At 41.4% G+C, this 15,076-nt stretch overlaps 1 protein-coding gene, 1 non-coding gene and 1 pseudogene across 7 annotated transcripts in view; 1 reads left to right on the top strand and 2 right to left on the bottom strand.

Moving 5' to 3' along the window:
- Nucleotides 1-4,213: 4,213 nt before the first annotated feature.
- On the bottom strand, nt 4,214-8,721 carry LOC137595010 (omega-amidase NIT2 pseudogene; annotated as a pseudogene).
- On the top strand, nt 8,306-8,377 carry trnaq-uug (transfer RNA glutamine (anticodon UUG)). Its single transcript has one exon. It is a non-coding gene; the product is annotated as a tRNA-Gln (tRNA).
- Nucleotides 8,722-9,176: 455 nt separating the features above from the next.
- Nucleotides 9,177-15,076, bottom strand: part of LOC137594914 (tensin-2-like) — a 32,447-nt gene continuing 26,547 nt past the window's right edge. Inside the window, exons 24-27 of one of the 6 annotated variants that reach the window (XM_068314555.1) lie at nt 14,888-15,056; nt 14,671-14,727; nt 11,796-11,825; nt 9,177-11,627 (exon numbers count right to left, since the gene is read on the bottom strand). In XM_068314555.1, coding sequence (XP_068170656.1) covers nt 11,483-11,627; nt 11,796-11,825; nt 14,671-14,727; nt 14,888-15,056 — 401 coding nt within the window. In that variant the 3' untranslated portion in view covers nt 9,177-11,482. Of the gene's footprint in view, nt 11,628-11,795; nt 11,826-14,670; nt 14,740-14,887; nt 15,057-15,076 lie in introns of all 6 variants that reach the window. The other 5 variants (XM_068314556.1, XM_068314554.1, XM_068314558.1 and 2 more) reach the window with 5 other exon arrangements.

The following is a 15,076-nucleotide window of genomic DNA, read 5'->3' as shown; positions in this document are numbered from 1 at the left end:
ACGACAGCCCTCTGGCAGGACAGTGGCAAAGAGCCCGAGGCCAGACTTTCATTAAACACTTCCAGCACATTACGTGCTAGAATGTCCCAGAAGGCTTTGTAAAATTCCACTGTCAGACCATTAATGCCCGGAGCCCGTTGTCCCTGCATGGTCTGCAGAGCAGAGTGGAGCTCCTCCAACTACAGTGGCTGGTCAAACTGTAGAGACTTGAGGTAGCTCTGCACAGAACTCCGCCAACAGTGGCTGGTTTTCCTGATATTCACTGTTGTACAAAGATGACTAAAAACTCACAGCTCACCTTCTGATCTGTCCGGGCTCTGTCAGCTCCTGTCCTGTGTCAGACAGCAGGGAGTGGATCACATTGGTCTGTCCATGCTTCCTCTCCAGACCGAAGAAGAAGCTAGAGGGAGCATCCACCTCTGTGATGTTTTGTACCCTGGATCGGACCAGTGCACCCTATACTTTAGTATCCAACAGGTTGGCTAAAGCCATTCTTTTGGACTTGAGGATTTCAATATACCTCTGATTTCCTGTGGAAGCTCTGGTCTCTAACTCCACGATCTCAGCTGCCAGGTCTTTCGTAGACCGGCAGGTTTCACGTGTGACATTCAGAGTATACTGCTGGCACAGGAGTTTTATCTCCATTTTGCCATAGTCCCATCACTGCCTAAGAGAAGTAAAATAAGCTTTTCTAAGTTTAAAAGGGCTCCAAAATTAACTTGAAACCTCTCCAAAGCCTCTGCCTGAAGCTAAAACTGATTTAAAATGCCAGTATGCATCATAGGTAAAATATTTCTTATCACAATGTGACATAAAACCAAAGAATGATCAGTAAAAACAGTTGCCATTATATTACAGTCTCTAAAAACATTGAAATGGTGTTTAAAACAGTAAAAACGATCAAGCCAGGCTAAAGACATCCTATCTTCTGTCAGGTAGGACCAAGTGTACTGTCAGCAGTCTGGATGCAACCTCCTCCAAACATCCACCAGGCCATGAGAACAGACCAGCTGTTTCAGAGTGTGTTGGGATGCTGGGTGAGGCTCTGCATGATTACGGTCTAAAATCCCATCCTCAGTACAGTTAAAATCCCCACCCAAGAATAAAAAATCCTCCGAGCCACAGCAATCCAGTCTAGCTTGCATTTTTTCTAGAAAGCTCTTCCTCTCTGCACCGTTTGTTGGAGCATAAATATTCATAAAAATCAGTGTGTGGTGCCCAAATTGTGCCTTTGCTAAAAGACACCTCCCCTTTACGACCTGCTCAACCTCCAGAGATGTTGGGTTAAAAGTTCTGGAGAACAGGAAGCCCACTCCACCACTCAGTGTAGTGTTATAGCTCAGGACCACCTGTCCTTCCCACTCCTTCATCCAGTCCACCTCATTGCTGTCATCACTGTGTGTTTTTTTGTAAGAACAGAACGTCAATAGTTTTTCCTCCTTGCTGTGTCAAAAACCAGTGCCCTTTTCCTTTCTTCTCTGGCTCCATTTACGTTTAACGTTTCCACTCTAAAAGAATCTATGATGAGGGTGAAGTTAAAAGTAAGAACCGTAAAATAAATAAATAAATAGGAAATACAACAATACAGTCAGCCTCATCAAAATTAAATACTCCGTTGTTTGTGTACTTTATTCAGTTGCTTTTCAATAAGTTGTTTCGCTGAATTATAAAAAAATTAATTTGTAAGGAAAAAACTGTTCAAGATTCAGACCTTTCATGCCTTTAGTTTGTTGTAAGAACATTTTAAACATTTTTTACGGGTACAAAACGTGCTGTTTACTTGGCAGTGACTGGAGTGTGAGATAGCTCACTGCAATCAGACATACAATCATCGCTACCACTTCTGTCTTCAACACTTGGTCTGACCTCAAGCCAACCAGCTTTACCAAGACCAAGGAAATGGTGGTCGACTTCAGGAGGAAAAGTCACTCCCCTCCCCCCCTGTACATCGGAGGAACAGCTGTGGAGGTGGTCTCCAGCTACAGGTACTTGGGGGTTCAACTCACTGAGGACCTCACCTGGAGCTGTAACACCTCCTACCTTCTGAGGAAGGCCCACCAGCGGCTCTACTTCCTCAGGAAGCTGAGGCGTGCTGGACTGGGGGGTCCCGTCCTTAAGGCCTTCTACAGGGGAGCGGTGGAGAGCATCCTCACCACCAGCATCACTGTGTGGCACGGCAGCTGCTCTGCAGCAGATAGGAAAGCTCTGCAGATGGTGGTGAAGGCTGCACAGAGGACTGTAGGGGGTGGCCTACCTTCCACCACAGAAATGTACACAAGTAGGTGTAGAAGGAGGGCCACCCACATCATGAGAGACCCCACCCACCCAGCAAACTGTCTGTTCCAACCCCTCCCCTCAGACAGGAGACTACGGAGCATCCGGAGCAGGACCACCAGGCTGAGGAACAGCTTCTTCCCAGAGGCTGTTAGACAGCTGAACTCCTGTGGTGCTCTGTAGTCACCCTCATGACGCCCCAAGTGTCACCACAGACACACGGGGATTTGCTGCAATATGGTGCTTCATCAGGTGCAATAGATGGAGCACCCACATACTTAAGCTGCTACACTGTAAATAGATTTTGCTGTTCAGACACTTTTCAATTTACACTTTACACTTTATATATCTAGCATTCTTAACTTTTCTCTATTCTCTTATTTATCTTACATTTTTAACCTATCTTTACTTAACTTATCCTATTTATCTTATTTTATCTTATTTATCTTATTTATCGACCGGGCTTACTGGGACCTTCAGACATATTTCGTACTGTCATATGTAAACGTTTGTCAGCATGACAAATAAAGACTCTGATTCTCTGATTCTCTGATTTACATCCGGCAGAAACAGTCAAGACATTCTTGCGCTTACTGCGCTGCCTAGCAGGAGCAGGAATCCATTCAGACGCATGGTCGTCTGTGACAGCTTCAGTACCTTTCTGGTTTCGTGTCTCAACATTCTCCTTTTTTTCATCAGTCTCCCTCCTAACTTCACCCACTGCACCTGTCACCACCCTAGTCTCACTCAGTGTACCTTTCTCACCCATTTCATCTACCACCTCCATAATCTCACCCCATTCACTCATTACCTCTCCAATCTCACCCTGTTCACCTGTCAGCTCACCATTCTCACCCACCACAATCATCACCTCACCCAACTCACTGGACACCACCACACTCTCACCCATCACTCCACCTGCTCTCTCAGCTATCCTGCCACCAACCTCACTTGTCCCACTTTCACTCTCGCCCTCACCTCGATGTTATCACTGGTTGACGTTCAAACCTATGACTTCCATACCAGATCGGTCGAGGCCCGGGTTAACAACGACCACCATTGGTGCTGTTGACCTACAGGGTGCCGATAGAAATTGGACTACTGTTGGTCGAAGAAGGAGAGGGGGAAAGAGTGTTCGTAGGAAGAGAGAGAAGAGGAACGTCAAGAGTATAGGACCTACAGTAGGGACATTGAATGTTGGAACTATGACAGGAAACGGTAGAGAGTTGATTGACATGATGCAGAGAAGGAAGATAGACATACTTTGTGTCCAGGAGACCAGGTGGAAAGGTAGCAAGGCGAGAAGTTTGGGAGCAGGGTTCAAGTTGTTCTATCATTGTGTAGATAGGAAGAGAAATGGAGTAGGAGTTATCTTGAAGGGGGAGTTTGTTAGGAATGTCCTGGAGGTAAAAAGAGTGTCGGATAGAGTGATGAGTCTGAAGCTAGAAATAGAAGGCGTGATGTTCAATGTTGTTAGTGGTTATGCTCCATAGGTAGAATGTGAGCTGGAGGAGAAGGAGAGATTGTGGTTGGACTTGGATAAAGTGATGCAGACCGTTCCTAGAAGTGAGAGAGTTGTCATTGGTGCAGACTTCAATGGACATGTTGGTGCAGGAAACAGAGGTGATGAGCTGGTTTGGTATCCAGGAGAGGAATGCAGAAGGACAGATGGTGGTTGATGTTACAGCAAAAAACAGTGGCTGGTTCTTGACCAGTATTGTTTACAATTCTCCTCTTCCTGGTCACATAAATTGCAAGTTTTGCCTCCCCAGAAATAAAATTTAAAAGCTGCCACTTTCTCTGATTCGATCTATTGTACCCAGCACCGTAGATGAATTTCCTGATAGTAAAATTTTCACTGAACAAATTAAAAACATTCGTCAGAAGAGTGAAGAGCACTGCAAGTCTCCCACACTCACTAAAAGCATGAAACATTGTCTCACGAGGGGGACAGAAGGGACACTGGCTGGACACTGCAGGGTTAAAAACAGAGATAAAAACATTGGACCGATGGCACCATGTAAAATCCTCCACTGGAGGTCGGCTGTTTTTTTCTTGAGGGGAGGTTTGTATAGAAGTCTCCACTGTGGGTCAGGTCCATTTCCCGTCATCCTGTTGGCCCAGGTAGTAGGTGCTCTGTTACACAGGTCTTTCTTGTTGATCACTTTTACACATTGTTTGTACAGTATTTTTTTGTTGGCCGTGTGCAGGCTGATCTGTCGTTCATCCCCGAGGAGAGGACCCTCCAGTTCTCCAAACAGGGGACTGATGTGGACCTCTGGGAAAGGATCTTTGCTGTCTGGCATAGTCCCTGTACTATAGTCCAGGAGGAGGCTTCTCTCCCTCCCGGAAAGTCTTTGCCTCCACAGCTGTAGCACCCTCTGAGCCACCCTGGTGGACTGGATGTTCAGCAGGGAGCTCCATGGGTTAACAACAGTGCTGTGACCCCAAGCGATATACGAAGCCGTCTCATCCCTGGCAGGAGATGCTGTAGCCACATAAAGCTGGTTATCCAGGGCCCTGCCCCTCTGCAGTAGTTCCCAGTGGGCCGGACCCGTGGTCATGTTGAAGGCTCCTGGGTAGACCAGCAGCTGACAGCCTTTCTTACTGTAGAGTTGAGCCAGCTCAGCAAACCTCAACTCATAACAGATCCCCACGCCCACTTTACAGAATGGTGTTTCAAACACGGACAAACGGTTGCCTGGGCTCAGGACCTCAGACTCCTGAAAGCGGATTTTCCCGGGAACATCAATGTCAAAAAGGTGAATCTTCCTATGCTTCAGCAGCAGCTGTCCGTCAGGCCCAAACACTGTACAGGTGTTGTACAACTTCCCTTCATCTTCTTCAGGGATTGATCCTCCCACTAGATAAACCTTGTTCTCCTTCGCGGCCTCCGCAAGCAGCTGGGTGGACTCTCCTGGGATCCTCTCAGCATACGCTGGGAAGAAGCTGGTTCCATAGGGGGAGTTCAAGCACTCCGGCAGCAGTACCAACTTGCTGCCTCGACCCGCAGCTTCCTTCACCAGACCGTGGGCTCTGCTCAGGTTGTCCGCCTTGACGCTGGACACATGCAGCTGGATCGAAGAAGAAGAAGAATAAGAAAGATGTAGTTTGTTGGTGGTCATTAACTTTTTAGTTTAGAGCATGAAGACATATTTTCATTCATACATGTTTGTATAATATTTCTCCAAAATATTCTACACCTCTAAACATACACATTTAATCAGTGTTCCCTGCTCCTGTCTGGTATCAAATTGATGCAGCTTCATGTTTTATAGCCCATCCACATCATAATGTTAAGGAGTTTACCTTATATAAATATGCAAACTGTGGCTTTTAATACATTTCTCAAAAAAAGGTATCAGTCTTGCATCACAGAACACATCTCATAGTTTGCAGAATGTTCATGTTAGCACAGTGTTATTCAAAGGTAATTATATGTAAATACTGTACAGTAAATGTTGGAACACAAGACTGTTATAGAGAAATTTAAAGCTTTGACTGGATCTCTCAGGTGGGCATGGCTTCTGGAGGAGGGACGTGAGGCAAGATGTGATATGACTACAGTATTTGGAGCTGAAAATATTTTGATATTATATTTTACTCTTTATTTTATTTTCGATCCTGCTTTATTTTCTATGTCATTTTACTTCAATAAGTTCACTGCACTGTACAAACGGTGCTGTTGGAAGTCAGGTTCCTTTGGGATTAATAACGTACCTTTGATTTGATTTGAAATCCCTGATGGCTTCCCATCCAGCCGGATTCTGAAAGTATGTGCGAGTATAAATATCCTTGTGTGTACAGTTAATGTTTGGCTTGTCTATTTTGTAGTGTTTGAGTTGAATACAACACATATTTGTGTGTCTATGAAAACCAGCATATTCTGCCTTACAAACTGCCACACTGTTCCATTTATGGATGTCATCATGGGATTCCTTGGGCTGTTGATCAAAACTCCTATAGTCTCACTTCCCTGAGGCAATTGAAGTACAGTTTGAATAGAGAAAACAGCTCAACGGAACATGATGAAAATGTTAATCCTTATTTGCTGACTTGGAATATAGGTACCAAGGCAGATACTGTACCTAAAGTAAATAGGTCTGCAGATGTTTGTTATGCTCGACATAAGCACTCATCATCCTCAGCGACCACGTGATCACCACTATGTACAACTAAATCCTTGTTAAGAGGTGCTGGTGGCGAACACTCTCACTTCCTCATCTCATTTTCAGCGCTAAATTCATTGGGATTTGTCCCTGATCACACTTAATTGAAGATGAAGATGAAGAATACTTTAATAATCCCAAAGAAAAATAATTTCAGTTTAGGTATTAATTGTTGGTACAGCACTGTCCTATCATCCGTTTGAGATTGACAGTGCTGCGATCACTGTAGTCACTCACAAAGATATAAAGAAGAATGAAAATCAGATTATATCTGGTTGTCATTGACAGGTTGATTGAAATTCAAACACATGCAAATAAAAAAGTTTGTTAATAAACTCTGAATACACTTTTGTCATACATTGTTGCTTTTAAGAAGGGCTTTAAAATGTGGTAAGAGGTTACAGGTAATAACAGGCCACATCTGTTGGAGCCAGCTTGTGGACACAGACCAGTGAATGATGATGGTGAAACTTTAATATGTCATTACTAGATTTAATTCCAACTAGGTGAAGAAGGCCAATGTAACTGAGGAAGAATCCTTCATGCCAACAATCACCACCTATGACATCAATATTCACCAGGGCAAGTGAGACATTCTTGACTCGCTTGTCATGATCACTGATCACAGTCATAAAAGTCTTTTTCACAACAGTGTTGTGAAAACCCATATTTTGACATACAGTAGATATTAGCATGTGTGACAAATTACTCCCAGTAAGTTCTCCACAGGATCATGTTTGTCTTTTTTTTATTTTACTCTGATATCTGTCGTGCATCCAATCTTACACATTGTTGGAATTCCTTTGTCTTCCTCAAATATTTACCTAATGGACAAAGGGTTATTTTTTCTTTTGATAGGATAGCCAAGAGGGTCTGGTAAGCGTTCCTGAACTCCTATGGTCCTTAGACTTCATGAAGCTCATGCCTTATTGAAAACTTGAAAACAGGCACTAAAGCCTCTACACAAGTCAGCTCTATAATCAATGATACAGTGAGGCTGAATGAGATCTTTCATTCACAGACAGACAAATCTGAACCCTTGTGCTGCTGTGCTGTGCAGGGAGCTGCACGATGGAAATCAGACTGCTGTATACCAGAGAACAACAAAGTTCTGTTAGAAATGCTCTAGTTCCCTCTTCTGGGAACCTGTGGGACAACATGAGTAATAATCACCTATAACCCTAACAAATGACTGCACCCAAGGGAATCCTCCTGAGAACGTCTGCAGATGAAACAGCTGCCACTGGCCTGATCCGGACCCTGACGACTCTGCAGTGAAGTGTGAGCACCTCTGTTCCCAATAATAACAAAGCATAACCACACGGATAATTACATAGTAATAAAATGTTTTGTTAAATTTCTCAAATCTTTAAATTTTTCGAACCCTCTTGTTAAGTCATAATGTGGTAGGCTCCGTACAAACATAAACTTTACATGTTGAATTGATCTGATATAAGCTTTTATTTTGAAAACCAAAGCTTATATTTAGAAAAATCCAAATCGGATATGAATGTTTAGTTAGCAGACAAGCTAATTATGACTAAAAAGCAGGACCAGCAAAGGTATGGTCGACAGTAGGTGATCGTCTGTGTGATAGTAAACCGCCTTTGTGGCCGCTGGTTTGCCACTCAGCGTGTTTAGTTAGCTTATTCGATAGCTAACTAGAGACGGAAGAGTTAAAGTAGAAATGGCTAAACATCGTGTAGTTGTGGCTCCCGTTATGGCGTAATCCTCTAAATAGCGAAACTGACAGCAAAACATAACAGACATTATTTACTATAAAGCAAAAAATAAATGTAGTAAATACAAATTTTATAATGTTATGATATAAAGTGCTCAAGATTTCCTAGGTTGAACGACTGGGTCCCATGGTGTAATGGTTAGCACTCTGGACTTTGAATCCAGCGATCCGAGTTCAAATCTCGGTGGGACCTCATCCTTTTGATCTCGACAAGAATGATCGCCTTGGTTTCAAATACTGTAGAATAAAATGTAAAAAATACAAACAAAAACCCCCCCCGTAAACTTCTAATTCATAGATTAAGATGAACACATTCCTGTAAACGATGCAGTTAATTTATATTTTCATACATTTACCGACCTTCATATGCCTACAGAATATTAGGTTGGGCCACAACCAGTATTCTTTGGTGCAACTTACCTCTTCTTCTTTTCCTTTCAGCTTTTCCCTCAGGGGTCGCCCTGTCTTCTGCATCCTCTTCTCTCACACCAACTACCTTCATGCCCTCTTTCACTACATCCATAAACCTCCTCTTTGGTCTTCCTCTAGGCCTCCTGTCTGGCAGTTCAAAACTCAGCATCCTTCTACCAATATATTCACTATCTCTCCTCTGGACATGTCCAAACCATCTCAGTCTGACCTCTCTGACTTTATCCCCAAAGCCTCTAACATGTGCTGATGTACTCTGATGTACTCATTCCTGATCCTGTCCTTCCTGGTCACTCTGAAGTGTAATGAAGATAAAAGCAATAAATTATGCTTGGCTATTGAGTGCATTTAAAAAATAGATTACAGGACAGCTTGGACAAAACTAACTAGAATTAAATAGAAATATACAGTAGTACTTACATAGTATGTCGTGCCAACAATTCCACAAGGAAATTAGGAAAACTTCATGCATGCACACTTTAAAGGTAAGTTGTAAATGCAATACTGGTAATGTGTGGGAAGTCATTCAAAAGTGTTGCAATCAGTTTAATGATATTCACCATCTTTAACTTCTTTTAGTGAGTAAATAAAGGATACAATAAATATGATTCTTTATGCAAAGACGCACAGCATCACATCTCAAACCACATAATACAATACCACATGATGAAGCACACAACAGCATTTAATTTTATTTTATTACATAAATTCTGTGTGAAACATGAGATACATCACTCCTTTAGCCATCTCTTGAGGACTAAAATATATTACTTCTTTCACATAGAAGTCCATTATGAAAAATAATGATTGTGCTTAATTGATCTAAATACTGCATTACTGTATAGAAAACACAAATATCAATCTATGAAAATGTTTTGATAAGAAAATCTGTGTATTATATTCTTATAAATCAACAAAATCTTTGGCTTGAAGTGAAACTTAAAAAATAACTGAATTATAATGAGTCACCATTTGCAGAGTTAAACAACACCAGATTTTGATATTCAGTACCTTACTGATATGACCATGTCCTTTTTTCTTGAAAACATTTTAATGTTTAGTAGCTGGAGAAAATTTATTGACTCAGAATCAGGATCTCATATTAATCCAGAGGGGGAAATTGCTTAAATGATCTTTTTATTTGTTAACCTTTGTTTTAAAGCTGACTTTTAACTGTATACAACATAATTCGCAACATTTTGTGGATTAACTTTTTTGTCTTATGTTTAACATAATATGCAATATACTGCTTTTCCCAGTACATTTAAATGTCTGTTTGCAGTGGGAACAAAATGCAGCCTGATGTAGAAACAAATAAGTTTCAAACCATCCATCTGTCTTGTAGACGAGACGTTTGCAATCTTCTCATATCATGTCGCCTATCCGCCTTGAAGTTCACCTGTGTTGCTAGAGCCTATTTCAACTGGACACAGGGTACACCCTGGATGAGATGCCAGCTCACCACTGGGCCACATGAAGAACAAACCACCTTGCACATTCACATTCACGCCTATGGAAAATTTGGTGTGACCAATTCACCGAAGTTGCACATTTTTGGAAGTGGGAGGAGCCAGAGAACCCAGAAAGTACCTATGCAGACACAAGGACACACACATACAACACAAAAAGGAATCAGACCCAGAACCTTCTTACTATGAGGTAAAAGTGCTACCCACTATGTCACTGTGCCAACTACATCGCAAGTCACTGACTTAAAATGAAACCAATGACATTTTCTGCTCAATTAAAATACGTAATTTCTTTTATTCAAGATTCTATTATTACTACTTTCATTACTTTACTTTTTCACATACTAGACAGCACTCAGACAGGCCAAACCTCTACCAAGGCAACTCAGTTTTCCCATTATGTCATTGCACCTAAAAAGCAATAGCCTTATTTTGACTCTCATAATTGGACTCCTTAACCATGAAAACCCTAGAATCTGAAATCATATTTTTATAATTATTAGTTTGATACTCAGGAAAAAAATATTGCACTGATGGCAGTTTTCCTCAGCTCAGTCGCTTGATGACACCCTTGCTTCCAAATTTGACACCCAACTGAATCATCCTATTTCAGCTACAGTGTCATCTTAGTTGTCTGTAACATGTAGTATTATTGTTTGTTATTTCACAGTTGTTAAGTTTTCCTGTAAGCTATGAATCCACTTGATCCAAATTACACCTTAACATGTGGTAGATCATATAGGGATGTCCTAGCATTGTAGACATTATCAATGACGTTGAAAGCAATTTCTTGTAATCCCACCATAGTAAAAAAAAAATCCTTTAAAAAAACTTAGATTGAGACGGTGATCCACATCATCACCAGAATCAAAAGAATTGTTCCATTGGCCGTACTCTACATCTCTAAGACATTTAAAACAAATCAATTCAAAACCATTTAAGTAATCCTGCTAAAAATTGAAACAAACAAGCAAACAAACCAACACCAGCAAGAACAGTGCCTCCGTGGATGAAAAATATTTGTTTGGCAAACAGATTGTTATTTAAGCAGCTTGTGAAAATTGTTATATTATTGTGTGAAATATTTTAAATCAGAGGGTACAAATAACTTCATCACCAAAAAAACCTCAATCTTGTACCAAAGGTAACCAAAGTTAGGGCAGTGTTTGTCTCACTGAGCTGTTCCTGATTGGTCAAACCTGGATTCTCTAATAAATATAGTCGGAGTTAAGCAGAATGATGCCAGTTGTACAAATACAAGATCAATGCACACACACACACACACACACGCACGCACGCACACACACACACACACACACACACACACACACACACACACACACACACACACACTTCATATCAACAGTCCCAACATTAGAGTTTGTCAAACTCTCCTCATCTCATCTGTGGAGCTGAGGTCCGAGCATGACTTTGTTGATAAAATTGATGATAGCCACGGCTGGCTGCTCTGGGTCCATTTCTGCAAACAGGTGACACACATTCTCTGTCGCACTGCCTGTCCGCCTTGCTACAAAGCCAAACATCCTGCAGCAAGAATGATACAAAACAGAAAAGGAGAGCAAATCAAATACATAAAACAAACAAGATTCAGATTACCCCATTGGATCATGATTAACTGGCATTCAAATTAGCACAGCACACAAGCTGATGGTATGACTTGTGTAGAAAAGGCACAATGAAGCGATCACTTACTTGCTTGTTTTGCCATCAGAATTTATCCACCTGACGCACAAGCACATAGAAACACAGGCAAAACATTGGAAAACATGAGTAACAGACATGGAGACCACATTATACAAATAAAGTACTGACTAGCACTCTGCTTTCACCTCTGGGAGAAGAAAAAACAGACACAAGTCACAGAGAACTTATATCTATAAAATATAAGTCAAGAGAGAGAGCATGTGTGCAGCCGTGGCAAGCACAAATATCACTGCCTTTTGTAAAGATATTCAGCAGTAACTTACAAACATGTAATACACAGGTCCTTCTCAAAAATTAGCGTATTGTGATAAAGTTAATTATTTTCCATAATGTACTGATAAAAACTAAACTTTCATATATTTTCGATTCATTGCACACCAATTGAAAAATTTCAGGTCTTTTATTGTTTTAATACAGTGATATCTCTACTTACGAATGTCTCTTCTTACAAAATTTTCCACTTAGGAAATTTCTCAGCAGGAAAATATTACCTCTACTTACGAAAGAAATTTCGACCTACGTAATGTAAAAACACAGTATCAGCTGATACTCGAATAAAAACACAGTATCGGCTGATACTTAAATCTCCCACACGCAACATTCTCATAACTGCCCTGCCATTGGCTATTACCTATTATGTATCTTCCTGGCATCCCATTGGCTAAGAGGGATGCCACTCCACCTCTGTGTGGAGCTAGAACGGTGCTTATGGAGTGTCTCGGCATTCGGCACTCGACCCGTGAGGTGTTCTGATAGTTTTGCGCAAATATAATAACTTTTTCAGTACGCATTCGCTATGGACCCCAAGAAAGTGACGGAGAAAAGAGGAAAAGAAAAGATGAAGAAAAGAGTTTTTTTGTCCATACAAACAAAGCAAGAGATAATAGAAAAGCATGAGAAAGGGATGCGTTTGGTTGATCTCGCCAAAGAATATGGCCAAAAATCTACAATCGACACGTTATTAAAACAAAAGGAAGTTTAAGGCGTTTAAGGCATCGCGTGGGTGGTTGGAGAAGTTCAAAAGAGGACTGGAATTCACTCTGTTGTTTGGCATCTTGAGATAGGAGCGCATGAACCAAAGAGGGCAAGAAACAATGGGGACAGCTGTTAAAAGGTAAATAACCGTCATTATTATTCTTTACTCTATTCTTTGTTTTTTACGTTATGCACAACTCTCATTTATTGTGTAATAATCTAATCGTAACATGTATTTGTTACATGTTTGGATGCATTTTTATGCTTTATAAAACATTTATGTCAGAATTTTTGTGGGCTTGGAACGGATTAGGGCATTTGCATGGAAAACGCGTCTCTACTTATGTAATTTTCTACTTACATAATTTCTTCCAGAACCAATTAATTTCGTAAGTAGAGGTACCACTGTACTGATGATTTTGGCATACAACTCATGAAAACCCAAAATTCCTATCTCAAAAAATTTGCATATCATGAAAAGGTACTTTACTTGAGCTACTAACCTAATCATCTGAATCAAAATATTTACTCTTAACACCTGCAAAAGATTCCCGAGGCTTTTAAAAACTCCCAGCCTGGTTCATTAGTCAAAACCGCAATCATGGGTAAGACTGCCGACCTGACTGCTGTCCAGAAGGTCATCATTGACACCCTCAAGCAAGAGCGTAAGACACAGAGAGAAATTTCTGAGCGAATAAGACTATTCCCAGGGTGCTGTATCAAGGCACCTCAGTGGGAAGAATGTGGGAAGGAAAAAGTGTGGCAGAAAATGCTGCACAACCAGAAGAGGTGACTGGACCCTGAGAAAGATTGTGCAGAAGGGCCGATTCCAGATCTTGGGGGACCTGCGGAAGCAGCGGACTGAGTCTGGAGTAGAAACATCCACAGCCACTGTGCACAGGTGTGTGCAGGAAATGGGCTACAGGTGCTGCGTTCCCCAGGTCAAACAACTTTTGAACGAGAAGCAGCGGCAGAAGCACCTGACCTGGGCTACAGACAAGCAGCACTGGACTGTTGTTCAGTGGTCCAAAGTACTTTTTTCGGATGAAAGCAAATTTTGCGTGTCATTCAGAAATCAAGGTCCCAGAGTCTGGAGGAAGACTGGGCTGAAGGAAATGCCAAAATGCCTGAAGTCCAGTATCAAGTACCCATAGTCAGTGATGGTCTGGGGGGGCATGTCAGCTGCTGGTGTTGGTCCAGTGTGTTTTATCAAGGGCAGGGTCAGGAGATTTTGGAGCACTTCATGCTTCCATCTGCTGAAAAGCTTTATGGAGATGAAGATATTATTTTTCAGCACGAACTGGCACCTGCTCACAGTGCCAAAACCACTGGTAAATGGTTTACTGACCATGGCATTACTGTGCTCAATTGGCCTGCCAACTGTCCTGACCTGAACCCCATAGAGAGTCTGTGGGATATTGTGAAGAGGAAGTTGAGAGACACCAGACCCAACACTGTGGATGAGCTTAAGGCCGCTATCGAAGCATCCTGGGCCTCCATAACACCTCAGCAGTGCCACAGGCTGATTGCCTCCATGCTACGCTGCACTGAAGCAGTCCTGTGCAAAAGGACTCGCGACCAATCGTTGAGTGCATAACTGAACAAAATTATTTGGAGGTTGACTTTTTTTGTATTAAAAACACTTTTTTTTTATTGGTCGGATGAAATATGCAAATTTTTTTAGATAAGGGTTTTTGGTTTTTCTTTACTTTTTTGCTGAAATCATCAATATTAAAACAGTAAATGGCTTGAACTACTTCAATTGTGTGTCATGAATCTAAAATATATGAAAGTCTTAATTTTTATCATTATATTACAGAAAATAATGAACTTCATCACAATATGCTAATTTTTTGAAAAGGACCTGTATTCAATTGACCTGACCTACCTTTGGTCATGTGGGCCAAGACTGCTGAAAGTCACACTGCTGATTGGGTAATGTCTCCTGAAAAACAGCCTTTATAACATAACAGAGCATTAGATTCCATTTCCTGCCTGAATAGCAGTTAGACATATTTTTCAAAAAACAACAACAACCAAACAACAACAAAATATCCTTTTTATAAAATAAGTAATTACATCTATTGAGTTTTCGTGGAACATACCGTCGTTTACTGTCCGTTAGAGTGATGCCCTGAGCAGAAACTTTGAAGTGGACCACTGTTGCAGCAGGACGGGGACTGAGAGCCAAAGTGTATTTAGTTGCCTTGGAGACGGCCTCAGGTCCCGTCAATGACTCGGTTTCCACAGAGTTCAGGTAGAGCACATTGCAAGCTTGTTTATAAGAGAAATGA

This window comes from Antennarius striatus, chromosome 5, assembly GCF_040054535.1.
Source record: "Antennarius striatus isolate MH-2024 chromosome 5, ASM4005453v1, whole genome shotgun sequence".
Taxonomy (NCBI): domain Eukaryota; kingdom Metazoa; phylum Chordata; class Actinopteri; order Lophiiformes; family Antennariidae; genus Antennarius; species Antennarius striatus.
Note: the sequence above shows the minus strand (reverse complement) of the source record. Positions and strands in the feature narration are given on the sequence as shown.